Consider the following 27,594-nt stretch of genomic DNA (forward strand, 5'->3'; position numbering starts at 1 on the left):
CACAGAGAGAGAGAGAGAGAGAGAGAGAGAGAGAGAGAGAGAGAGAGAGAGTCATTTTCATTTTCGTGCCTTTCCCTTTTATTTTGTCTTGCTAAATGGCTCAAATGTGAAGATGTGATTGTGAAGATGTGACATCCGGAGCTCTAGCAGCCACATTCAGCACGAGAGGAAATTTAAGGTATCACCAAGAAGATAACACTGAGCCATAACTTTTTTTTAATCTGCTGAATTAACCAACTCAGAGGTGCTTGTCCTCGGGTCTTCTGTCTGAGACAGCAGTTTCCTCCTTGTTTGAGATGCTGCCATTAAATTAGCCAGCTGTTGGCCAACAAAGGCATCTCATTGATACTGAGTTCAGAGGAGATGGACAATTCATGACCCCACACCCTCCAGTGTAGAAGTGTCACACAGTAAACACCACATTTTGGGGAGTGTTGCCGTACAAGAGTGAGGATAGAAGATATGCCCAGAATGGTAGAGTCAGGAGGTTGTGACAAAGAAAACAACTGGAGGACCACACACCGTGCACGAGGTGACACGGATCACACAAGTCCATGATGCCCTCCTCTCTAGTCTAAATTTTGGCAGTGAATATGAGTGAACGTGTGAGGGAGAAACGGGGAGGAAGAGGCAGACAGGGCAGACTCGGGCTGCCATCATGGTGTAGAGAAACCAGGAGGATTCTGTGACTTCCATGTCTCGGTTGGGATGGTGCTAGAAGGAAGGGGAAAGGCTCCTGCATTATGCTTAAACCCTGCATCAGTTTACAAAGCAATATCCTCCACAGGGAGACAGACAATAAACACACAGATAGAGCTGGAGACAGGAAGGCTAGAATGCAGGGGAATGGAGAAATGTCTGCTGTGCCAGATACAATTCAAGGCACTTGGAGGTTTTTCAGAGAAATGTTTTGTAACCTTGGCCCCCAAGGAGCTCTCCCTCCAGGGTGGGGATCCATACCTGTGGCCCTAAGGCTAGACTCAGTGGAGGCACATTGTGCTAACACTTGCTTTGACTTCTGAGCAAGTCGCTGTCGAGTGTCTGAGGACAAATGAGATCCAGGGATGAGAGACCCTAACAGTTACTGATACAGGAGTGGGCGACCAAGGACTATTAGTGTAAGCCAACTTGAGGTCTGTGGGGCCTTTCCTTTGTGTTTACCTGGTTCATACAAGTTCAGGTTGATTTGCCACTTAAAGTCATCCTGTTTCACATTCACTCCCGGTTGCAAATTGTGAGGTTCTTTGCTAGTCTCTTCATGGCCGTCTGCATCTCCTGGTTCCTGAGGGTGTAGATCATGGGGTTGAGCATCGGGGTCAGGACTGTGTAGCTGATGGACACAGCCTTGTCCAAGGGGAAGGGGGTGAAGGGCCGAGAGTAGATGTAGATGCAGGGGATGAAGATCATGGACACCACGATGACGTGGGTGGTACAGGTGGAGGCCGCCTTCCTCCTCGCCTGCCCCGAGTGGGACCTCAGCATCACCAGGATGACAGTGTAAGAGACGAGAAGGAGGAGGAACCAGATGAGGACCAGCATCCCACTGTTGGAGATCATGAGGAACTCCAGGAGGGAGGTGTCTGTGCAGGCCAGTCTCAGCACTTGGGGGACATCACAGTAGAAGTTATCCAGGACGTTGGGGCCACAGAAGGGCAGTGGGAGCATCAGAGACAGCTGGACAATGGAATGGAGAAACCCTCCTACCCAGGCAGCCACCACCAGCCCCACGCACAGCCTGGTGTTCATGATGGAGACATAGTGGAGGGGCCGGGAGATGGCTATGTAGCGGTCATAGGCCATCACGGAGAGGAAGAAGACAGTGCCGCCTCCCAGGAGGTGGAAGAAGAAGATCTGAGCCATGCATCCCTGGTAGGAGATGGTCTTGATCTCGTGAAAGAAGTCAACCAGCATCTTTGGGCAGGTGACGGAGGAGAAGCAAAGGTCTATGACAGCCAGATTGCGGAGCAAAAAGTACATAGGTGTGTGGAGTCGAGAGTCAAAGGTCACAGTGACTATGATGAGGAGGTTTCCCACCGCAGTTGTGCCATAGACAAACAAGAACACCAGAAACAAGAAGAGCTGAAGCTCACGACTCTGTGAGAACCCCATCAAGACGAATTCTGACACCCATGTGAGGTTGTTCTGGTCCATAGTGTCTTCTCCATGCATTTAGAGGAAACAGATGACAGACATGGATGTCTGAATGCCTCCCTGACCTTTTCAGTATCTGAATTGTTCAGGTTCCTAGGATGGACATCCTCATGTGAAGACCATGACATTTCTTGCACCGTGGCTCTGCAATACACATTCATGAGACAATGATTTTGTTTTGTCTGTCTGTCTGTTTGAGACAAGGTGTCACTATGTCTCAGGCAGGCCTCAGACTCAAGATCCTCTGCCTCAGACCCCTGAGTCCTCATGAGTTCTCTTAAAGCCACCCAGAAGAACCTGTGAACTGCCTTTCCATGACTGACAAGGTGACAGGAAAACATTCAGAATGAGACAGTCTGGAAAAAAATCTTTGGGTCTTTATTTCCCTTAAGATCTGATCAAGAATAACAGTACGGACTTTGTTAAGATCTCAGCTTCTCCATATATAGACTACGAAGAAAGAGGTTTTCCTAGCTAGGTGTGGTAGTGCAAGCCTATAATCCTAGCATTCAAGAGGTAGAGGCAGGAGGATCAGAAGTTCTTGGTCATCCTTGTCTACAAAGGGTAAAAGAGACCAGCCTGAGCTACATATCACCCTATCTTTAAGGGGAGGGTGGCTTTCTTTACTGGCTTTTCTGTGGGACTGGAGAGGATGCTGCCTTTGAAATTCTTGTGTTCGCACTAGTGAGCAGTGCTCACTGGCTCTAAGTATCCCAGACTGCACTCCTCCTCCCTTGTTCCAGGCTTTCCATATGCAAATTTTCAGCATGTAACACAACAAAATAATGGTTCTTTCACAGCCCATTGTTTTCCCCCTAAATTCAGTCACAAGGGTCTGGGGACACCGGTCTGAATTTCACAATTAACTTGCTCCCAGCAGTGCACAGTTTGGGTGTAGGCAGAACTTAATGAGGCTCTGTTGGTGGCAGGATGTGTGGATAGTTATAAAGACGCGCAGTTTCATGCCCAGGCCCGCTAGACACAACCAGAGACCTGCAGTATCCAGTTTCTTGTCACGACTCCCCTTACCAGGTGAGGTTCCACAGGACAGAGGTGCAGGCATGAGGGAGCCAGGGATGGGAGAACGGGTGCGGGGGGGGGGGGGGCAAGAGAAGAAGGAGGGCTCTCAGAGCTCTTCCAGGGGGAGACTGCTTTCATTACATGTGACAAATCTAAGGAAAAAGACGGGTTGAATGCAAAAGGATTGCAGTCAATAATGCAAAAGAAAATTCCAAGAGGAGAGTAGAAAATAAAACAGGTTAAGGAGGGAAGAGAAGCGTCAGGTTGGGGAAACACTTGGCTCAGAAATGGAAAGTCGAATGGAGATAGGACTGACAGGGTGAGGGCAGGGGGTCTCCCCATCCCTGCCCGGTCTCAAGCTCCTCCCTCCTTCCCCCTCTGGCCTGTTGGACTCTGTGAGCTGCTGGATTCCATTGTCTCTCTTCTCTCTCTTCCTGTGTTCATCCACTCCTGTCTCCATTCACACAGCAGCCTGGGAGACCTTTCTGAATGGGGTATGGTCATGCTCCTTTCCTGTCATAGACTGAATGACCATCTAGTGCTCATAGCTTAAATGCAACTCTTACAAGTTGCACAAATGTCTGCACATAGAAACTGCAAAGAACAAAAGTCTGCTCTTGTGCATGCAGCCCCCACACCCAGCATTCCCTGTGAGGCTAAAAAGGTCACCTCCCACATACCACACCTTTGTAATCAGTGTCCCTGTCACCCAAGAACCAATAGCTATCCATGGAATTCACAGTTTCTACATATACCATCCACTCACCTAAACCTGTGTCTTTGGTAAGAGCTCCTGCTTCCTTAAATAAGTTCTGTTAGAAATCCAACCTAGGAACCCAGATGTACCTTCTCCCTGGCTCCTTTCCCTGCATCTCCCACAAGAACTAACTCTCCATCCACCCAGGCTCTAACCACACTTCATAAGCATCCCTGGGACAGCACCGATCATTCTCCTGTTACCTCCTCAACCAGATCTCAAATCCAGTAGCAGCATCCATGACAGCCACTCTGATTCAGAAGTTGCCTCGACATCTTCCCACTTGATGTAACTGTTTTACGTGGCCTCGCTTTGTAGACTGTGTGGAGACTTGTGTGGTGCTTTTGCCCATCCTTTCTGTCTTTTGCTCTCAGCATTGTCCCTCCCAACAGCAGCGTCAACTCTAAACTTAGTTGTTCCATGGAACTCCTGTTTTTAACATCACACCCACCATGCCTGCTGTACCTCCAGTCTCCCCTTACACTTCAGCCTGACTCTTGGCAAGCCTGGGCTACTCATTTATTCTTACCTACTGGTGACTGTTTGCAAGGCCCTTCTAACAGCCGGCCTGTGTATGGGAAAGCAAACCCCTTTCTCTCGCCTTACTTCAGCCCAGCATGGGACTTCATGGCTTATATCTTGGAGGTCCTCTGCTAGGGCTTCAGCTTTCCAGTCCGTGGCCATCCCTCATGTGGGCTCTGTGTGTGGAACCCTAGAGACACAGGGAATGTCCTAGGGGTGAACCTATTGGGCAGGGCTCAGGAAGCAGAGCTCATTACTCCTGGGGCCGGTGCAGCAATGGGACTTGTTAAAAAGTTTCTGTATGTCTCAAAACATATTTCTGGTTGTTTTTTTTTCAGAAGTCTCCCTTGAGGACCCAAAGCACCAAGATGAGCAACAATTTTAGAGGTTTTTGTTTTGGTTTGGTTTGGTTTTGTGTTTTTATTTCTGTTTCTGTTTTTGTTTTGTGCTTCTGGGTTTGCTGTTCACAATCTTATAAGGCAAGGACTTCAACAGGAGCTGGGGAGATAGCTCATTGGCTAAAAGTACTTAGGACTCTTGCATAGGAACCAGGTTCAATTCCCAGCACCCACATTCTGGCACACCACCATCAGTACTTCCAGCTCCAGGTACTCCGAAGCCCTCTTATAGCCTCCAAATCTCTTTTCTGCCCTCTGTGACACCAGGCATGCATGTGGTACACATGCCTACATGAGGGCAAAAAATCATACACACACATTTAAAAGTAAAACACTTTCTGACATCAGCAGAAACAGACTGGGGGTTTTCCAAGAACCTGTTTCTATTATCTTCTACTCTGGTCCTTTTTCTTGTCCTTGTGGTTTTACCCTTGAAAGGATCACTCAGAGGGCTTGTTAATGAACAGATTGGTCTGGCCAAGCCAACCTTTCTGACCTGGTGGATCAATGGTAAAACCAAGAATCTGTGTTTGTAGGAGGTTCTCAACTGATACTGACCTATCTGTTCCAGGGACCAGACACTGGCTTGCTCATCAGCACAGTACACAGATCTGTCACTATCATCCACATAACTGATAAACCTTCTTTCCTTCCTTCTTCCTTCCTATCTTCCTTCCTCCCTCCCTCCTTCCCTCCATCCCTCCCTCCCTCTCTTCCTTCTTTTTTTTTCTTTTAAACTGAATTGAAACAGATTTAGGTAAAAATCATAGGTGGGAAATTGTATACTATGACAGAACCTTAAAACCTAATAAATCTTGTTCTTCACTTTGCCAGCCAGATTGACACCATGGATTTACCACCCATAGCCAGTTCTACTCACACCATCTCTAAAGTGCTAGGATTCTTTGCACTTGAATTATCAGTCTCTTTACATATGATAGCTGTATAGGAAATCCTTATGTTTGCATCATGAAGAGTTGATAAAATGGAGTTAACAGGTATTGTATATACTTGATGTAATGTAAAAACCGTGTGATAGCTAAGAGTTCTCCCCAGACTCTAGGGGAAGGAGAATCACACCTTCCTATGGTGTCCCAGAGTTCCTGCATGTCTCCTTCATGGTTTTTTTTTTGAGACATGGTTTCTCTGTGTTGTAGACCAAGCCAGCCTTAAACTCACAGAGATCTGCCTGCCTCTGCCTCCCGAGTGCTGGGATTAAAGGTGTGTGCCACCACCACCCAGCCTCCTTAGTGGTTCTTTTAGAGTGAACATTTCCACTGTCTGAGTGATCCAGTTCCTCTCCCTTGTCTTTTGGACCTGATAATCTCTCTTCCCCTCAGTCCAATCTGTTGCTGAGGCTCTCCATTGAGTCTCACTTTAATTCAGTATTTGACTTACTGAATTTTTCATTTCAAGCTATATTTCAGTTTGGCTTTTCTTTGGAAAGTCTATCTCTTTATTAAATCACATTTTCATATCTCAAAGCATTTTCATTGTTTCATCCATGTGTTTACATCTTTTGAAGTCTCCATTCTGGCACTCATTCGTATCCTCTGAGTTCCTTGGACAAATGTGTTATTGTTGCTTTCAGGATGTATGTATTATTGTTAATATCTAAGTTGCTTTTCTCGGGGCACATTAGTATGGGAGCACTTTTTTTTTTTTGAAGAGACCTTTAGTCTTGGTTGTTTGTGTTGCTTGTGTCTTTGCAATGAAAGCAAGTCATCTGAAGGTGCTTCTTGGTATGGCTATCTGGTCCTACCTTTGTTGAGTGGGGGTTTGGATCTGTTTGTTGTCAGATTATGACAACAAATGGGATATGATATACAAATGGGATGTCAGAAGGTCCTGCCTCAGCTAAGTGAGCTTCTGAGCCCAGGTCAGACCCTCTATGGAGTTAGAAGATTCTCACTGCTGATCCTCAGACTCTGTGGACAGCTCACCAGGCTGGACAGCTCTACAGGTGACAGGGTTTAGGCAGGGTCTTGGCAGGTGTGGGTGTTGCTACCTGGGGAGGTGCATAGGACTCTAGTCTTCGGGGATGTGTGTGTGTGTGTGTGTGTGTGTGTGTGTGTGTGTGTGTGTGTAGGTGGGGGTTGCTGAGAATTGGGAGTCCTTACCTGGAAGAAGGAGAGTATGGGGCAGGCAATCCTCAGGCAGGATCACACCTTTCAATGTGGAGAACGTGAGTGAATTTATGAGAAAAGCTTGAGGAATGGAAGATGCTATTCTGATCATCTAAGGAAACTATGGTATTTTACAAACCATACTTCTAATTTCTATGGATTTTTCTTCTCATTCTCTGATGGAATCTTTCTAGAGTGGCATCCTAATCCCCAGTCGTGAGTTTGTGAATCTTTATTATGGTATAGTAGCCATGACAGACTCTGACCACATCAGCATACTGACTTGCTTCTGTTACATGACAGGTTCTCAAGGTTCCTCTTAGTGTGGTTGGTCTGCTGCAGCAGTGCCCCATAGGGTGGATCACAGTATGGAAGAGAAATGTATTTCTCATAGCTATCTCGGTGGGAAAACTCTCAGGTCAAGGTGCTGCCGGACTAGAGGACTTAGAAGACTGGCTCGATGGCTTACAGGAAACTGGCTTTTCCCTGTGTTCTCACATGGTGTGGGGAGGAGGTGGCTCTCTGGAATCTCTGTTAGACAACACTGGTCGAGTTCATAGCATGAGGTGACCTTGTCACCTAACAAAGACCACACAACACACAGATCATCAGATTTTGACTTGGTTTCAAGACATGACTTTGTGGGGTCAGCAACCGTTCAGTCTGTATCAGTTCCCATGGGAAGAAATTGGGCGAAATTTATAATAGAGCTCTTTATTGTTCCTTGCAGAAGCAAATGCAATTACCTCAAAATAAAAGGTTCAATTAGGAATGTTTTTAAAATTGTATTATTTTATTTTCCTTTGGTTGTCACTGTTCTTTTAAGTTTTTTTTTCTTTTTTGTTTTTTGTTTATTGTTGTTGTTGTTTGGTTTTACTCTGACACAGGTCTCTCTAAGTAGCCCTGGCTATCCTAGAACTCACTAAGTATACCAAGCTGATCTCAAACTCACTGAGATCTGACTGGCTCTCTAGTATTGGAATAAAAGGGTGTTCCACCACACCTAACTTCTTTTTCCCCAGTTTATTTTTGTCTTCCTTTAGTATCTGTCGTTTATTGGGGCAAGTTTTTGTCATCTGTCTTGTGATATGCAGTTAAATATTAGTATTTCAAATCAAAGTACTTAGATGCTTGCTGGAAGCCCTGTGTGAGAGCAGGGCTTGGCACATGGAGGTATCCCCAGCCCATCAGGTTGGGCGTTTTCTCAGAAACTTCCTGAATGAAAATTTGGAATGGTGGAATCCTGGAAACTGGCCTGTTGGGGCTTTTTAGCATCTCTAAACAAAGTTCTTCAGGATTGATGAAGTAGCTCCCATGGTGGAGTGCTTATCTAGCAGGCATGAAGCTCTGATTTAATCCCTCACACTTTATACACCAAGCATGGTAGCCTCTTTCTATAACCCAAGCATTCTGGAGGTGAAGGCAGGAGGTAGAAGTATAAGGTTATCCTTAGGAACATAGAGAGTTCTATGTCCTTTCATAATACATGAGATCCTGATGATGATGGTGGTGGTGGTGGTGATGATACCATAGTAATATCTTTCTGATGTCCTGTTAGGGCTTTAATCTAGGAGTTCTGCAGCATCAGCGTGAGGACTAGGAGGGAGACCCTCCCTTGGCCTGAATGAACTCTCAGCAGCTGACCTTAGATTTCCTTGGTCCTCTCAGTTTGCCATGCTATGTGTTAGCTTCACCAGGCATTTGAGCTGGTGACCCCTGTTGTCCACAGTAGTGTTTGATTCTCATGATCAGGACTTCTTATTCAAGACAATTGTGTCTCTTCTGTTGTCTTGGGTACCACATGCAGACTCTGTTGTTTGGCCTGGGAGAAAGGCTAGTCATTCCACTTTCCTTTTCTGTACAGACTGGGGTGACCACAATGGGGACCAACTGGGTCCTAGGAGAATTCTACTGAGGTAGTTCTAGGGAATTTTCTCCCCCAAAACACACACACACACACACACACACACACACACACACACACACACGAGAGAGAGAGAGAGAGAGAGAATAATTTTCATGCTTTTTCCATTTATTTTGTCTTGCTAAATATCTCAAATGTGAAGATGAAGATGTGACATCCGGAGCTCTGGCAGCCACATTCAGCATGAGAGGAAATTTAAGGCATCACCAAGAATACAATACTGAACCATAACTTTTTTTTTTTGTTTTTTTGGTTTTTCAAGACAGGTTTTCTCTATATTTTAGAGCCTGGCCTGGAACTCGCTAGTAGACCAGGCTGGCCTTGAACTCACAGAGATCCGTCTGCCTCTACCTCCTGAGTGCTGAGATTAAAGGCGTGCGCCACCAAAGGCCAGCCATAACATTTTTTGATGTGCTGAATTAACCAACTCGAAGGTGCTTATCCTGGTCTTCTATCTGAGACAGCAGTTTCCTCCTCATTTGAGATGCTGACATTAGATTAGTCAGCTGCTGGCCAACAAAGACACCTCATTGATACTGAGTTCAGAGGAGATGGCCAGTGTTTTCTGGACAATTCATGACCCTACACACAACCCAGTGCAGAAGTCACACAGTAAACACACATTTGGGGGGGGTTATCATACAAGAGTGAGGCTAGAAGATTTGCCCAGAATGGTGGAGTTAGGAGGTTGTGACAAAGAAAACGACTGGAGGACCACACACCCTGCACCTGGAGAAGAGGCGATCTGGAGGATGTGAATGAAATGTCACCAGACATTTAAGTCTTTAGTGTGAAGGGAGAACCTGTGTGAGGTGACAGGGATCACACAAGTCCATGCTGCCCCCTCTCTAGCCTAGATCTTGGCTGTGAATATGAGTGAATGTGTGAGGGAGAAACGGGGAGGAAGAAGCAGACAGGGCAGACCTGGGCTGCCATCATGGTGCTGAGAGAAACCAGGAGGGATCTGTGACTTCCATGTCTCGGCTGGAATGGTGCTGGAAGGGAGGGGGAAAGTTCCTGCATCATGGTCTAAACTTAGCATCACCTTATGCTGTGGCTTTTGCAAAATGTTGTATATCCCACAGTGAATAAGTGTACAGAAATAAAGTTACAACAAAACCAGGTACCAGAAGGTTAGGAAAAAAAAAAAAAAAACAGAAACACCTGCCCCTGCCAGATGCAGCTGGAGGCACCAGGAGATTTTTGGAGGAATGCTCCATGTCCCCAGGCCCTCTCAAAGCTCTCACCCCAGCTGGGAGGTCATATCTGTGCCTCTCAACTTGAGGTCAGTACCAGTTGCTTTCACTTCGACCAGATCACCAGATCCTGAGCTTTCTTATCTGTAATATTTTCAGAGAAAATATGGAAATATCTAATGGTGCCTGACAGAGGAGTAGTTGACCAAGACATATTACTGCAGTCTGATTTATTGGTGTCTGTGCAAGTGTGTGTTCATGTGGAGATTCGAGGGTGAGCTCATCAATTGTTCCTCAGATACTATCTTCAAGGTTTTTTTTTTTTTTTTCCTTTTAAACAGTGTCTCTTATTGTTCTTCAAATTACCAAGGTTGGCTGGCCAGTGATCCCCAGGGTCTCCTGTCTCCAGCTCTCCAGCTTTGGGGTTACAAGCAGGCCCTGCTATGCCTGGGATTTTGCATGGGAGTTCTGTGGATCAAATTGAGGTCTCTGTGTTCTCAAGACAAATGCTTCACCAGCTGGGCTTTCTCCCTAGTCCTGGCCATTCTGTGTAAGGACATTCCTCTGCTTTTCTCCCAGCGCAGCCAAGTCCAGAGAAATCTGGGATTGAAAGCCGACCTACTTAAAGTTCATCCCTTTTACTAAGCACTAAGTTCTTTGCTAGTCTCTTCATGGCCGTCTGCATCTCCTGGTTCCTGAGGGTGTAGATCATGGGGTTGAGCATCGGGGTCAGGACTGTGTAGCTGATGGACACAGCCTTGTCCAAGGGGAAGGGGGTGAAGGGCCGAGAGTAGATGTAGATGCAGGGGATGAAGATCATGGACACCACGATGATGTGGGTGGTACAGGTGGAGGCCGCCTTCCTCCTCGCCTGCCCCGAGTGGGACCTCAGCATCACCAGGATGACAGTGTAAGAGACGAGAAGGAGGAGGAACCAGATGAGGACCAGCATCCCACTGTTGGAGATCATGAGGAACTCCAGGAGGGAGGTGTCTGTGCAGGCCAGTCTCAGCACTTGGGGGACATCACAGTAGAAGTTATCCAGGACGTTGGGGCCACAGAAGGGCAGTGGGAGCATCAGAGACAGCTGGACAATGGAATGGAGAAACCCTCCTACCCAGGCAGCCACCACCAGCCCCACGCACAGCCTGGTGTTCATGATGGAGACATAGTGGAGGGGCCGGGAGATGGCTATGTAGCGGTCATAGGCCATCACGGAGAGGAAGAAGACAGTGCCGCCTCCCAGGAGGTGGAAGAAGAAGATCTGAGCCATGCATCCCTGGTAGGAGATGGTCTTGATCTCGTGAAAGAAGTCAACCAGCATCTTTGGGCAGGTGACTGTGGAATAGCTGAGGTCTATGACAGCCAGATTGCGGAGCAGGAAGTACATAGGCATGTCCAGCCGGGGATCAAAGGTCACAGTGACCATGATAAGAATGTTTCCCACAACAGTGGTGATGTAGACAAACAGAAACACCACAAACAAGAGCTTTTGGAGTTCTTGAGTCTGTGAGAACCCTAACAGGATAAATTCTGACACCCACGTCATGTTCTGGGGTTCCATGGGGCTCTCCCCATGTGCTTAGAGAGAGATGATACAAAGTAAAAGATTGTGAATTCAGACAGGTTTTTTGTTTGTTTGCTTGCTTTGAAGGATCAGGACTGATTGGTCAAAGCGATTTCAAGGTATGGCGTGGCAGAGCTTCCTGGGACGTTGCCAAGTTCCAGCAGGATTAGCTCCCTGGCCACATCTGGCATTGTTTCATAGACATCAATAAGTAAGCTCCCTGCTCCCCTGGGCCACAATGTCTTTGGGCAATGGTTTACTGCTAATTCTTTTTTCATATCTCCAGGCTTCAACACATGACCTTGTGAAATCTAGTTTTCACAAATCTGCTTGAACCACCTGGTGAGTGAATAAGCATATCATTGCATACCTGGCACCACAGGCCCACCCACCTACGTGCATAAATCATGAGAGGGTACAGGGACTAAGAACTTGAGGTAAACAGACATTTGATGGAGGAATTGGGGTGGGGGGATGTACAGGCTTCATGGCTGAAGAAAGAGAAGTGTGTGCTATAGGTGAGCGTGGCGCACACAGACACACACGGAGGAAGAGACAAGCAGATGATCTTGAATAGTGAGCTGGAGTGATTCACACTGCTTATATTTCTCTGCCTCTGCGGTTCTCTAATGGCATGTGTGTTTTTGTTGTTGAGTAACTTAATCTCAAGACAAATAGTAATTTCCCTGAAACTCTCATACTAAGTATTTAAATGTTATGCAAATATTCTATAGACATATCATGCTGAGCAATCTTTGTGACATTTTACAAATTTAAGTATGGGGGCTGAAGAGATGACTAAGCAGTTAAAAGCACTTGCTGCTCGTACAAAGGACCAAATTTAGTTCCCAGGCCCCATGTCCAGTAGCTTACAACTGCCTGTAGGGCCAGGGGATTTGATTTCTTTCTCTGGCCTCTTTAGGGACTGCATTCACATGTACAAATTCACACAGAGACATAATTACAAGCAAAATTTAAGTATGGTGAGTAGTAGAAAGTATAAAATAGAGTTCTCCATAATATTAACTACATCCATGGGCAGTGGTGCACGCCTTTAATGCCAGCACTCAGGAGGCAGAGGCAGGCGGATCTCTGAGTTCAAGGCCAGCCTGGTCTACAGAGTGAGTTCCAAGACAGACAGAGCCACATAGTGAAGAGATCCTATCTTGAAGAAGAGGAAGACGAAGAAGAAGAAAGAAGAAGGGAGGGACGGAGGGAGGGACTCTGGGCAACTGAAAGTCCCTATGCTCATCTGTGGGAGGTGATGTGGTGAAACAGGATTAGAATGGGTTTGTTGTAGCAAGCCAAGAAAGGAAGCCTGATGACCTAAGATTGACACCAGGAAGCTATATGAAGTTAGGAGAGAACTGACTTCCACCAAGTCATGTCCTCTGACCACGTGTGTGATGGCAGGCATGCAGCCCACACAGATACATCACACACACGTACACACACACACACACCACACTCACACACCACACTCACTCATACACACTACAGACAGAGATAAAATAAAATTTAAAGAAATAAGACAAGGGGCTGGAGAGATGGCTCAGAGATTAAGAGCAGTGACTGTTCTTCCAAAGGTCCTGAGTTCAATTCCCGGCAACCACGTGGTGGCTCACAACCACCTTGGGTGTGATCTGGTGCCCTCTGCTGGCATGCAAGCAGAAGACTGTACACATAATAAATAAAGTCTTTTTTAAAAAAAGAAAGAAAGAAAGAAGACGAACACACTAGTAAGAGAAACCACCCAGTGGAGAAGCTGCCTCTGCTGCAAGCACAACAACCAGAATTTAGAGCCTCAGGACCCAGAGTGACTGAGAAAGACACCCAATGTCAACCTCTGGCCTCCACACTCATGTGCACACCACACATGCATTTTTATTAAATATGAAAGACACCAGAGGTTCTCTAATGTTGGTATTTATATCTTTGTAGTATTTGGGGTTTTTACATTAAATAGACTACGCATAAATCATGATAAAAAGAGAGATTTGAAAATACACTACACATGAGGGAATCCTAGATAAGGTAGTAGGCAACTATTATCCAGTGCTCCTAGATATAATAAATAGGATTTACTTACAATGTACCAGAGCCACAAAGCTCATAGAAGACAATGAACACCATTGCTGTCATCACCCCACTCCCAAGTACCAAGCAACACTTTCAGCAATTTACCTGCTAGCGTAGAATCCCAATCTGTTCCTGAGAACAAATTATGATGACCAGGGATGTGACAGACTCCAAGTCCTGATGCCACCTGGATGCCACCAAAGTCTAAAATATTGAGAGATTCAACTTTTGTCTTTTAAAAATTCAACTCTTGTCCTCTAAGAAATATTCAGTGCTTCTTATTACCTATGGGAAAATACTTAATATTTACCTATAATGCACCAACCACCTAAGAAATTATAATTTAATTATATAAGAAGAAATTCATTTCTTGGATTATCATACTGACAGGGTAAGTTTTAAAGCTTGGACTCCTCAACACTCTGAGAGTTTAGGAAAACAGAAATCACTGTTCCTAACCATTCTGAAGACAATGAAATATATACTATCTCTCCAAGTATTTGTTAGAACAATAAAATCTTATTCCTAAAATGTATATTGAAGGCTGGGCCATGGTGGTGCATGCCTTTAGTCCCAGCACTTGGGAGGCAGAGACAGGCCTCAAACTCTGTGAGTTTGAGACCACCCTGATCTACAAGAGTAGTTCCAGGACAGGCTCCAAAGCAATACACAGAAACCCTGTCTTAAAAAATATATATATTGAAGTATATTTGCACACAGAATTCTTATACTATCAATAAACCAGAAGCAATGTAAACAAACAAGTACAACATATTACTTAAATGTAAAACATGACATTTCCATGTGATGAAATTCTAGCTGTAATCAAGCACACATTCTAAAATGACATTTGATTATATTGGATTTTATTGTATTGTGTTTTGGTGTTATTTTAAAGAGATAATTACAAAACATTTTTAGCATTTTGGAGTTGAGTCAGGATCTCACTATGAAGCTCTGGCCTGAAGGTAAATCAGTCTAGCATCAAAACTTGGGGCGATCTTCCTGTCCCCTCAGTGCTGGGTTTGCAAGAAGGGACCACCACACTTGCCTGACATTTTGTTAAAATGTTAGAAAGGCAGAGAAAAAAGATGAAAATGAAAGATCAAAAGCCAGGTGGAGGTGGCACACGCCTTTAATCCCAGCATTCGGGAGGCAGAGGTGGGCAGATCTCTGTGAGTTCGAGGCCAGCCTGGTCTATAGAGCAAGTTCCAGGACTCCAAAGCCACAGAGAAACCCTGTCTCAGAAAACAAGAAGAAGAAGAAGAAGAAGAAGAAGAAGAAGAAGAAGAAGAAGAAGAAGAAGAAGAAGGTGGTCAAAGTGCTAACTGTGGAAGCTAGTGTTTATATCCAGTTGTCATAGTTTAAAAATGGTCAGGAGATTTCCACTGAGCAAAAGAAATATTACAATAAGAAAACAAAGGGAGCAAAGTGGAGAACCGAAGCCTTCTAGTTGTAGTTCAACACCATCCCTGTGTGCTGAGCCTTGTCCTGGGTAAAGATAGCCTTGAGTGTAGGAAGGGGAACCCTCAGAACACCAACAGGAAAAGAGGAGGGAGAGGGGAGGAGGGAAGAGGGGAGGGGGAGAAGAGAAGAGAGAAGTATGTGTGTAAGAGAGCCACCCCTCCCGCAAGCTCTGTGAAAAGAAAACAAAAAAAAAAAAAAACAGCAAGTCTCCTTTGCACAACAACCCAACCCTGATTCTGGTGACAGGCTCTGGTTCACACTTCCCAAGGTCACCTTAATGGCTGCAGCCAGCCAGCAACCATGTGTCCTTTCTCCTAGAAGCCCTGCTCCATGAGACCCTCCCTGTCCTGTCAGTCTGTGCTCATTCTCACTCCTTTACTTGAAAGCCCCATTCATCTCTGGCTCTCTGGTCTCCTAGCCCCTCACCTAGCCAGGCTTCTTTCCTTCCTTTGAAATCACTGGCCAGTTACCTCCTACCCGACTCACTGCTCTGGGCTCCCAAGAGGGTTCTTGCCTCCGAATTGTGCTCCATTTTAATCAACACTGTGGTGTCTAGTATGTCACCAACTTTTCAAGAGATACCTCCCTCCATCTAATTCAAAATGTTTTCAAAAGAATTCCAAGACCTTCAAAGTTGCGAAAGAATTGCAGTTGTGTACAGGGAAGGACTGACATTTGGGTAGAGTTCCAGGAATGTCCTCAAACCTATTCTAGAGAGCATTCCATTTCTCTAGAATAATCCACCACTTAGTAGCAATCACCATCATTTATTGTCATGGTAATACTCACCAGTATTTATTGACTGGGTGTCTCCTGCGTGCTAAGCACTACGCTAAATATTTCAGACACATTCTCTTACGTAATGCTTAAAGTGTATAAAGTGTAAGCAAACTGAAGCTTACAGAGTGTAAATAACCACCCAGATCACACCAAGAATGATGAGCAGAGCCAGGTCTGATTGGCCCCAGAATCTGCACTACCATTCTCTTGGTCCTTGCTTTCCTCCAAAAAAAGCCTCAGTGTCAACCAAACTGAACCAAGGTCCCTCAGGTGACAGGGCCCCATGTGGATGCTGCTTGGTCCTGCTCAGCCATCTGAATCCCACACTTCTCTGAAGGTGCAGGAGTTGCTAGGTCTTCTAGAACATTGTCATGTGTCAGTATTTTTCCATAAGGATGTCTCTGTTACTCAGGTGTTATAATCTCAGCATAAGGTCAATATGCCAGCTACCCTTGGTGCCCAGTGCACACACCCTCTCAGATAAATGACTCCTAAGAGATTACTTGTTCTGTGGTGACAGGAGCGTTGAATTGGGCCAAACCCCTGGCAGCTGAGGAATGGGGAAACAGCTCTGGATGAAGAGACCTGGAAAGGCATGCAAGGGTCCTAATTCCTAACACAGAGGTATTTAGGCAAGCAATCTTTGCCTTTGCAAAGTCAGTGTTTCTCCCACAAACCCCTAAGAGTCTTTGAAAATGCTTCCTCCACCTATAGGAGCAAGACAGTGGGCTTGGAGGGGCTGTAGACAGGGAGAGAGATGGATACAGGTGGAGGAAGCAAAGAATACCCAAGCACTTTCTGTTGTTACTTGGTTGTCTCTCTCATTGGTCTTTGATCTTAGGAATCAGTCTACATGACACTAAGAGGGGGAGAGGAGGCTAAGTGAGCCCCCCACATACGAGTGAACCATTATGACCTCAGTGTGAGCAGTAACAGGCTGTGGTAGACCCTGACTTAAGAGCAGGAATGATAATGCCCAAGAGTGGCCATGGAGAAGAAATGAAAATCTGGGGTGAGTAGGAGAGGCAGGGGGAGGAAGGTGGAAGCAGAGAAGATTAAAAAGGGAATATTAGAGAGTGGGAAGTGAGAGTGTAAGGCCTGGTTGTCTTTTCTTTAGGTGTGGGCAGAAGCTGCAGTATGGATGTGGGTGTTGGGGGAGAAAACTGTGTCTATATTTTACCTTTCCTCCCACCCTCTGTCCTAAATTCTCCCCAACACATAACCAGTATAGTCAAAAGTCTGAACTCCAGATGAAACTGTTCTCCAGATCTCACTCCTCCAGGGTTCTTGCCCAATGACTTCTCCTTACCTCCCTCCAACCCTATACTGGCCTCACAGCTGGTGTTATCTGGAGACTCTCAGCCATGACTTGGCATGGGAAGGACACTGAAGCCATCACCTACCTCCAGCCCAAATGGCCGGGGAGACTCAGAGCCCCCATCTTCTACCCATTCTGCTCCTGTAGCTCTATTCTCCTGTCCTCTCTTAGGCCAGAACATAGAGCATTAGCCTTAAGAAGGACAATTTCTCAAGGGACAAAAGTTAGTCTCAATTTTTGAATGGAAGATGGGCTGCTGAGGGCAAAGGAGCAATGGGAGTCATTAAAAAAAAGTATGTGAGCTGTTGCATCAGCCACAGGTAATCACAGAGAGACTGTCTTGGGGCCAGTGCTCCTCACAGGATCAAGAGTAAGAGCCCTGAGCAGAAGTGACTCCAGGGAGGTCTCCAAGAATGAATGCCCCGGAGTCAGCACCGTGGACAGCGTTGGGGGTTCCACCCTCTCTGTCATTGGAGTTGGAAAATAGATCTCTGTCCTAAGACACTAGCCAAGTCCCAGTCTCTACCGGGAAGACCCTAAAGTCTTTCCCACCTGTACTCCTTCACCCTGGGTTCCAATCTCCTCTCCTCACAGCCGGAGTGGATTTACTTATTATAAATTGGCTACATTCACTCTCAAAATGCATTCACATCTAAAACTCACCATGTTCCGGGGGCTGTATCCAGGACCTTACACATGAGAAGCTAGTGCTCTGGCAGCACTACAGCCCCATCTCTCCTCTTACTTTCAGTTTTGAAGTAAAGTCTCATATGTTGCCCAAGCTTGTCTTAAACTCGCTCTACAACCCAGGCTCACCTTGAGCTAAATATCTTCTTGTCTCAGCCTCTGAAATAGCTAGGGTTCCAAACCTATGCCACCAGGTTCAACATAAATTCATTATTTTATTTTATATTTGTTTTTTTGAGACAGGGTTTGTCTGTGTAGCCCAGGCTGTCCTGAAACTTGTTCTGTAGATCAGCCTGGCCTCCGGAGTTCTGGGATTAAAGGTGTGTGCCACCACCACCTGGCTACATCTGGCTGATATTGAGCCATTATAAAATATAAAAAATTAGAAGCTGGTAAGGTGACTCAGCTAAAGGCTCCTTCCACGAAGCCTGAAGACCTAAGTTTGATCTCCAGAACTCACGAGATAGGAGGAGAAATGTGACCCCTGACCTCTGCATATGCTCAGTAGTACATGCACACATGCACACACACACAGAGTAAATAAATCAATAAATGCAAAACTTTTAAAGGCATTAAAAATATTTTCTCCATTCTGTAGATTATCTTTTCACACTTTTTGACACAGGGTCTCGATATACATAATGCCAGGATGGCATTAAATTCATGATCCTCCTGCATCTGCCTCCTGAGCACTAGGATCACAAGCACACACCATATGGCTTATGTTCTTAAGACTATAATATGCAAAATCTATGCCTTTAAATGGTAAATATCAGAATTTACTCTATCAAGTAAATATGTGTATAAATGTATATATGTATGTACAAATGTGAATATATATGTATATGTATCTTTACACTTAATAATCTTAAAATATGTCGGTATATACAAAGATCTCAAAATAAGAGTCATTTGTCATTTTCAGAGAGCCATTTGGTGTATGATATGTAACAATAAATTATGTTACACAGAATGATATTGATTTAAAGAAAAACAAAGAATATAATATGAAGCCGGGCGTTGGTAGCACATGCCTTTAATCCCAGCACTCGGAGGCAGAGGCAGGCAGATCTCTGTGAGTTCAAGGCCAGCTAGGAGTGTTACACAGAGAAGCCCTATCTCACAAAAACAAAAAATAAATACATATATGGTCTTAATAATAATAAAAACAATAATATAAAAAATAATAAAAACCTGGAGTAAGATATCCGGGTAAATGCTGAAGTAGCCAGTCACAAGAGGGACCTCTTACCTGTACTGAATCCTCAGACCAAAGGGACAATTATCCCAAAACTGACAAAATTAAATTCATAAAAAAGACGATCTGGATACTTCCACATATTGTAAGACAAACTCCTATTTCTGGAGTTCTTACCTTCTACACTGATGCCAACAAATCAGGTAAGGCAGGTTATAAATCAGGAGAGGTAAGTAAAGTAATTCAAAGTCCGTATACATCTGTACAGAAGGCAGAATTATATGCAATTCTCATGGTACTTATGGATTTTACAGAACCTCTTAATATAGTTACTGATTCTCAATATGCAGAGAGAGTCATGTTACACATTGAGACTGCAGAATTTGTTCCTGATAAACACAGAATTAACTTCACTGTTTATACAATTACAGGAAACAATCAGAAACAGAATTAATCCTATATATATTACACATATCGGATCCCATATGGGTCTGCCAGGCCCACTAGCACAAGGCAATGATGAGATTGATCATTTATTAATAGGAAGCATGCTAGAAGCCTCAGAATTTCATAAGAAACATCATGTAAATAGCAAATGTTTGAAAAAGGACTTTTCCATCACTTGGCTACAAGCTAAGGAGATAGTGAGAAACTGTCCTACCTGTTCCTTCTATAATCAAGCTCCATTGCCAGCAGGCTGTAATCCTAAGGACATTCAGAGAAATGAGGTTTGGCAGATGGATGTCTTTCACTTTGCAGAATTTGGAAATTTGAAATGTGTGCATCATACTATAGATAACATTTTCAGGGGTCCCATGGGCTACTGCTCTTATCTCTGAAAAGGCCGATTCTGTTATTACATATCTGTTAGAGGTGATGGCCGTTATGGGTATACCTGCACAAATAAAAACTGACAATGCTCCAGCATATGTTTCCACTAAATTGGGACAGTTTTTCAAATACTATAACATAAAGCATGTAACCGGTATACCACACAATCCTACAGGACGAGCAGTGGTAGAGATCTAATAGAACACTAAAAGAAATGCTCCATAAACAGGCTGGGGGAACAAAACCCCCCAAACATAGGTTACATAATGCTTTATTAACACTAACCTTTCTTAACGCTAATGAGAAAGGACAAACAGCTGCAGAAAGACACTGGACTACAGAAAAAACAGCAGAACTGAATCAGCCGGTATACTTCAAAGATGTACAGACCTCTGTATGGAAACCAGGACATGTGTTACGTTGGGGAAGGGGTTTCACCTTTGTTTCCACAGGAGAAGAAATAATTTGGATACCATCAAAGTTAATCAAGATTCGAAATAAAAATGAAAAGCCTCTCAATGAGGAAGAATGACAGGTAACATACCAAGGTATATCTCATAAACTGTATAGAAACCTCCCAAAGGAAAGGGAAGTGTTTTGCCTTTATCTTCACAGGACAACTCATCTCCAGAAGTCAAAAGACACTGCATGGGTAGAAACTTAAGAAGAGAAAGTAGCTATAACCTTCAAACAAAAGGAATGTGCCATATGGTAAACGTTACAGCTGTCTCTCAGAGAACTCTATTTCTCTTTATTTCCTAGTCCCTATTCAATTAAACCAATGCTGGCTTTAGAGTTGGGTTTGGCTCTCCTCCTCTAAATCCAAGCATGTTGTTAAAATAAACTTCAGAGTTTCTGCATTATATCAAGAAGACAATTGATGTAATACAGAATAGGGGAAAGATTTGTCATTTGTCTTTTCTTGGTTTTTTTCTCTCAAGGTGTACACCCTTTCATAATTCTTATTTTCCCATGGTTGCCTTTCCCGGTATGCATACATAGACCAACAAATATCTCTCTGCTAACACCAACATTTCTTCCCACAGGACCCCACAAGGCTGTCGTTTTCCCAGTTCAGCAGGAATTAGCATGAAGAATACTACACCCCCTTTACCCACCATTAACACCTAGTTAGGGCTAGTTTCCTATTGTTTAAGGTTGGGTTTGGAAGGAGTTTTCAAGCTTGGACATCTCTTTCAGATGACTTTAAGGTTTAATTAGAATAGTTATAGTTAAGATGTGACATTAATAGATTATTATAACCTTGTGTAATTTACCCTCAGGATTGTTAATGATAGATAATTTACACCGTTAAGTTTTAATCCTCTTTTAGACTAAAAGGGGAATTGTAGGGGAAATGTTAGCCATGCCCTCTAGGGGGCTGACACAGGTGACGCAGGCCACGCACACTAGGACACGGTCAGTGATGTAGCAAGACCTTAAATATGAGGGTCCAATGCAGGCGGCTCTCTCTGTTCCATGGTTCACCTGGTGTAGAGGACTGACTGGTTGCGTGAGTACTTTCCTATTAAAACATCTGTTTATCCCAAACTTGGTCTGACTCCTTTGAGGTACAAATTATTTGCTCCCCCCGTCCCTATGAATCCTCAGAGTGAATGCCATGAGCTCCTGTCTCCTCCCACTTATATGCCTCTCTCTGTCCAGCCATATCACTGCTGTCTCCACCTACCTAGTGTTGGGATAAAACGGCGTGTGACTCCCAAGTACTGGGATTAAAGATGTGAGCCACCACTGCCTGGCTCTGTTTCTCTTTTAGACTGGATCAATCTCGTGTAGCCCAGGGTGGCTTTAAACTCACAGAGATCTGCCTATCTCTGCCTTCCAAGTGCTGGGATTAAAGGTGTGTGCCACCACTGCCTGGCCTCTGTGGATAAGCAGTGTGGCCAGCTCCATACTTTGATCTTCAAGCAAGTTTTATTTGTTAGATCACAAGCAAAATATCACCACAAAGGACACCTTAGTATTTACAAAACCTGGTGTGTTTATTTTGTTGTTTTTGTTATACTCCTGGTGTCAAGTTTAACACTCCAGTGCCACACCTAGGGACATGAAAATTTGGTCTTATTTCATCTAAGAGTTTTAGTTTTTTGTTCCTCTCTGATGCCTCCACAAGCTCACAACTTCTCAGTCCCAGAAACCAAAGAGATCGGGAAGCAACTTAACTCCAGGGAAAGATTTCATGGTCTGACTTTTGAAAAGTATCAGTGACCACAAAAATGACTCATAACCAGACGAATGAAGTAAGGAAAGCAATTCAGGACCCAGGCAAAAAACTTACCAATGAAAGACCCCCAGACCCCTAAGGGCCTCAGGATCCCAAGGAGCCCCCAAGACTCAGAAACCAGACCAAGAGCTGCAAAAGCAAGAGGGTTTATTGAACGAATGTGCATTCGGGTGTCAGCAATATCGGGGAAGCTGCACACCCCAGCAAGGGTTACAGGCTCCTTATATAGGGAAAAAACCCACAGATCAGCATACAGGCAAGGGGCGCAAAGTGATTGATTACAAAGTATGATCTCATGTTAGAGTGGTCACCCAGGTGTGACCTGCTTTTTTATAAAGGAAAAACCATAGAAGTACCCTGAAAAGTCCTTGATTGTCTGTTGGCCAGCCAGGTGTGATTGTCTTGGCGATTGCCTCATCTAAACCATAGGATGTGCCCGGGGTTGGGGCCAACTTCCTTGTAAAGGGCGAAGGTCTGTGGGAAACTTTTTCTCTCTGTGAACTAAAATCTTTTTTTTTTAAATTTTATTTCTTTATTATGTATACAACATTCTGCTTCCATGTATATCTGCACACCAGAAGAGGGCACCAGATCTCATAACGGATGGTTGTGAGCCACCATGTGGTTGCTGGGAATTGAACTTAGGACCTCTGGAAGAGCAGTCGGTGCTCTTAACCTCTGAGCCATCTCTCCAGCCGTGAACTAAAATCTTTTAAAACTTTTTCTCTCAGCAAACTAAAATCTTTCACCAAGAGCATTAGATGGTTGGTAACGAGGAGGAGACATTTAAACTTGGAGAGCAAATTCAGCAAGGAAATTTTAGGGATGGCAGACAAGACTGAGACAATAACACATTTAGACATCCATAAAGAAAAAAATGAATGAATGTGATCCCAACTTCCAAGAACTCTAGGCCACATCCAAGAGACCAATTCTAAGAATCCATGATCTAGAGATAGGAGCTGAAATAAAACCTAAAAACATAGACTATCTATTCCATTAGATTATAGAAGTTCTCCCAAATCTAGAAAAGAAATGAGCATGGAAATGTAAGAGCATACAGAACTCCAGGTAGACATGGCCAGAGATGAAACTCTTCATAAAATATCATAGTCAAGATGTCAAATTATGAAGCCTGTAAATAATGCTAAAAACTGTCAAGCAGAAAATGTCAACTCACAAATGCGGAAGCCATTCATCACAGAGCTATAACAGTTATAAATATTTATGTGCCATGTCCTGGGCTCCTAATTTCCTAGAACAAACAATAACAGACATGAAAAGCAAGATGGGTCCTGACCCCCCCCCAAACAGTAGGAGATTTCACATCCTAATCTCAACTTTAGATGAGTCTTCTAAGCTAAATGTCGGCAAAGAAACTCAGACTTTAATTATATGATAGGTCAGCTGGATTTAGCAGATAGCTATAGAGTATTTCATCTAACAGATAGGGAATAGACATCCTTTTCAGTGGCTCATGAAATCTTTTCTAAAGTCAATCATCTTCTATGCAACAAAGAAAGCCTTAACAAATAAAAAGAAGGAAAGGAAGGAAAAAAATCTCTGATACCCTATCAATCCACAATGGAATAAAACTAGAAATCCCCAGCAAGAGACAGCACGCCAACTCCTGAATACTAAACAAACACTTAGAATGAACACTGGATCACTGAAGAAGTCAGAAGTCAGGGAAGAAATGAAAATATTCATAGAATAATTTAAAATGATAGCACAGCCTACTGGATCCTCTGGGATACAGCTAAGGTTGTTCTAAAGGGGAAAGTTTATAGTTGTGAAAATGTTCAAAATAAGAGACACAAATAGCCCATACATATTTTCAAGCGTTCAATATACTTAACCATTACAGAAATTCAGATTAAAACTACTTGGAGACTCCATCTCACCCAAGCCATAATGGCTAATGACAAGATAAGTTACCAAAAATTTCCACAAGAATGTGAGGGAAAGACAGTGCCCTGCTCAGAGACACCTGCAGCCTGGGGACTGCACACTTTGGATCCCATCCTGGCGGGGTCCAGCCCACCCAGAGACTGCCAAGGCCCCAGTACTAGTCCCACCTCCATCCATGGGAAGAGAAGAGCCATCAGAGTATTGGAATTGTTTGTACCCACTAGAAGGGAACATTGGTCCTGTACCTACCAGGAGAAGAAGAGACTCCTTCTACACCCACGGGAAGAAGGGATGGGAAGAAGACAATACAAAAAACACATTCAACAACAGAAAAACCAATATGATATCACCAGAGTCTAGGGACTGTATACCAGCAAGACCTGAACATCCCAATGCAGATAAAGCAGAAGAGAATGATCTTAAAAACAACTTCATGAAAATGATAGAGTCCCTCAAAGAGGATATGAGAAATCCCTTAAAGAAATGGAAGAAAGCCTGGCATTGGTGGCCCATGCCTTTAAGCCCAGCGCTCGGGAGGCAGAGGCAAGCAGATCTCTGTGAGTTCAAGGCCAGCCTGATCTACAGAGTGAGTTCCAGGACAGCCTCCAAAACAATACAGAGAAACCCTGTCTCAAAAAAAATAAGAAAAGAAAAAGAAATGGAAGAAAAAACCAAACCAAAAATTACAAGAAACCAACAAATCTCTTAAAGAAAGCCAAGAAAAAAACATTCAAACAGATGAAAGAAACAGTTCAAGACCTGAAAGCTGAAATAGAGACAATAAAGAAAACACAAACGGAGGGAATGCTGGAAATAGAAAAGCTGGGTAAACAATCAGGAACTACAGATACAAGCATAACCAACAAATACAAGAGATGGAAGAGAGAATCTCAGGCATTAAAGACACACTAGGATGCCCTCACTTGCCACCGACGGCCTGCTTCGCCTCGTGGCCTCCCACCACTGCCCCGCAGAAATGCTTCGACTACCCACAGTCCTTCACCAGATGAGACCAGTGTCCTGGGCACTGGCTCCTCATCTCACTCGGCCTACGCCAAAGATGTAAACTTTGGCGCAGATGCTCGAGCCTTAATGCTTCAAGGTGTAGACCTTTCAGCCGATACTGTAGCTGTCACACAATGGGGCCAAAGGGAAGAACAGTGATTATTGAACAGAGTTGGGGAAGTCCCAAAGTCACAAAAGATGGGGTCACTGTTGCAAAGGCAATTTATCTAAAGGATAAATACAAAAATATCAGAGCTAAACTTGTTCAAGATGTTGCCAATAACACAAATGAAGAGGCTAGGGATGGCACTACCACTGCTACTGTTCTGGCATGTTCTATTGCCAAGGAAGACTTTGAGAAGATCAACAAAGGGGCTAATCCACTAGAAATCCAGAGAGGTGTGATGTTGGCTGTTGATGCTGTAATTGCTGAACTTAAAAAAAAACTAATCCAAACCCGTGACAACTCCTGAAGGAATTGCTCAGGTTGCTACAATTTCTGCAAATGGAGACAAAGACACTGGAAACATCATCTCTGATGCAATGAAAAAGGCTGGAAGGAAAGGCGTCATCACAGTGAAGGACGGAAAAATCCTGAATGATGAATTAGAAAATATGGAAGGCATGAGGTTTGACAGAGGATATAGTTCCCCATATTTTATTAACACATCAAAAGGTCAAAAATGGGAATTCCAAGATGCCTATGTTCTGTTGAGTGAAAAGAAAATTTCTAGTGTCCAGTCCATTGTACCTGCTCTTGAAGTTGCTAATGCCCATCGGAAGCCCTTGGTCATAATTGCTGAAGATGTTGATGGAGAAGCTCTAAGCACACTGGTTTTCAACAGGCTAAAAGTTGGTCTTCAGGTCATAGCAGTCAAAGCTCCAGGTTTGGGGGACAATAGGAAGAATCAGCTTATAGATATGACTATTGCTACTGGTGGTGCGGTATTTGGAGAAGAGGGGCTAAATCTAAATCTTGAAGATGTTCAAGCTCATGACTTGGGAAAAGTTGGAGACGTCATTGTCACCAAAGATGACACCATGCTTTTGAAAGGAAGGGTGACAAAGCTCAAATTGAGAAACACATTCAAGAAATCACTGAGCAGCTAGACATCACAACTAGTGAATATGAAAAGGAAAAGCTAAACGAAAGACTCGCTAAACTTTCAGATGGAAAGTAGCTGTGTTGAAGGTTGGAGGAACAAGTGATGTTGAAGTAAATGAGAAGAAAGACAGAGGTACAGATGCTCTCAATGCTACAAGAAGGCTGTTGAAGAAGGCCTTGTTCTAGAAGGGGGCTGTGCTCTGCTTCGATGCATCCCAGCCTTGAATTCCTTAACGTCTTCTAATAAAGATCAGAAAATAGGTATAGAAATTATTAAAAGAGCACTCAAAATTCCTGCAATGACAATTGCTAAGAATGCAGGTGTTGAAGGATCTTTGATAGTTGAGAAAATTCTGCAGAGTTCCTCGGAAGTTGGTTATGATGCTATGCTCAGAGATTTTGTGAACGTGGTAGAAAAGGGAATCATTGATCCAACAAAGGTTGTAAGAACTGCTTTACTGGATGCTGCTGGGGTGGCCTCCTTGCCAACTACAGCAGAAGCTGTAGTGACCGAAATTCCTAAAGAAGAGAAGGACCCTAGAATGGGCGCAATGGGTGGAAGTGGAGGGGTTATGAGAGGTGGCATGTTCTAACTCCTAGAATAGTGCTTTGCCCTTATCAGTGAACTGTGACAGGAAGCTCAAGGCAGGTTCCTCAGTGATAACTTCAGAGAAGCCACCTGAAGAAAATGACTGAAGAGAAGGCTGGCTGATCACTATAACCATCAGTTACTGGTTCCCATTGACAATACATAATGGTTTACTGCTGTCATTGTCCATGCCTACAGATAATTTATTTTGTATTTTTGAATAAAGACATTTGTACATTCCTGAAAAAAAGATACACTAGGAGAAGTAGATACATTGACCAAAGAAAATCTTTACTCCAACAAACCCCTAACACAAAATATCCAGGAAATATGGGACACCTTGTAAAGACCAAACCTAAGAATAACAGGTATAGAAGAAGGTGAAGAAACCCACCTCAAAGGTGCAGAAAACATATCCAACAAAATTGTAGAAGAAAACTTCCCCAACCTAAAGAAAGACATGCCAATGAAAGTACAAGCAGCTTACATAACACAAAAAAGATGTCCTTGCCACATAATAATCAAAACCCCAAACATATAGAATAAAGAAAAAATATTGCCGGGTGTTGGTGGCGCATGCCTTTAATCCTAGCACTCGGGAGGCAGAGGCAGGAGGATCTCTGTGAGTTCAAGGCCAGCCTGGTCTCCAGAGCGAGTGCCAGGATAGGCTCTAAAACCAAAAAAAAAAAAAAAAAAAAAAAAAAAGAATATTAAGAGC

At 44.0% G+C, this 27,594-nt stretch overlaps 2 protein-coding genes and 1 pseudogene across 2 annotated transcripts; 1 reads left to right on the forward strand and 2 right to left on the reverse strand.

Moving 5' to 3' along the window:
* Window positions 1–1,215: 1,215 nt before the first annotated feature.
* On the reverse strand, window positions 1,216–2,151 carry LOC100750490 (olfactory receptor 4D1). Its single transcript, XM_027426118.2, has one exon. It carries the CDS (start codon window positions 2,149–2,151, stop codon window positions 1,216–1,218), a length of 936 nt encoding a protein of 311 aa, XP_027281919.2.
* An 8,565-nt stretch (window positions 2,152–10,716) lies between these two features.
* On the reverse strand, window positions 10,717–11,658 carry LOC100774967 (olfactory receptor 4D1). Its single transcript, XM_027426117.1, has one exon. The coding sequence runs from the start codon at window positions 11,656–11,658 to the stop codon at window positions 10,717–10,719; it is 942 nt and encodes a 313-aa protein (XP_027281918.1).
* A 13,495-nt stretch (window positions 11,659–25,153) lies between these two features.
* Window positions 25,154–26,880, forward strand: LOC100762784 (annotated as a pseudogene).
* Window positions 26,881–27,594: the final 714 nt, after the last annotated feature.

This window comes from Cricetulus griseus, chromosome 7 (genome assembly GCF_003668045.3).
Source record: "Cricetulus griseus strain 17A/GY chromosome 7, alternate assembly CriGri-PICRH-1.0, whole genome shotgun sequence".
NCBI classification, from domain to species: Eukaryota; Metazoa; Chordata; class Mammalia; order Rodentia; family Cricetidae; genus Cricetulus; species Cricetulus griseus.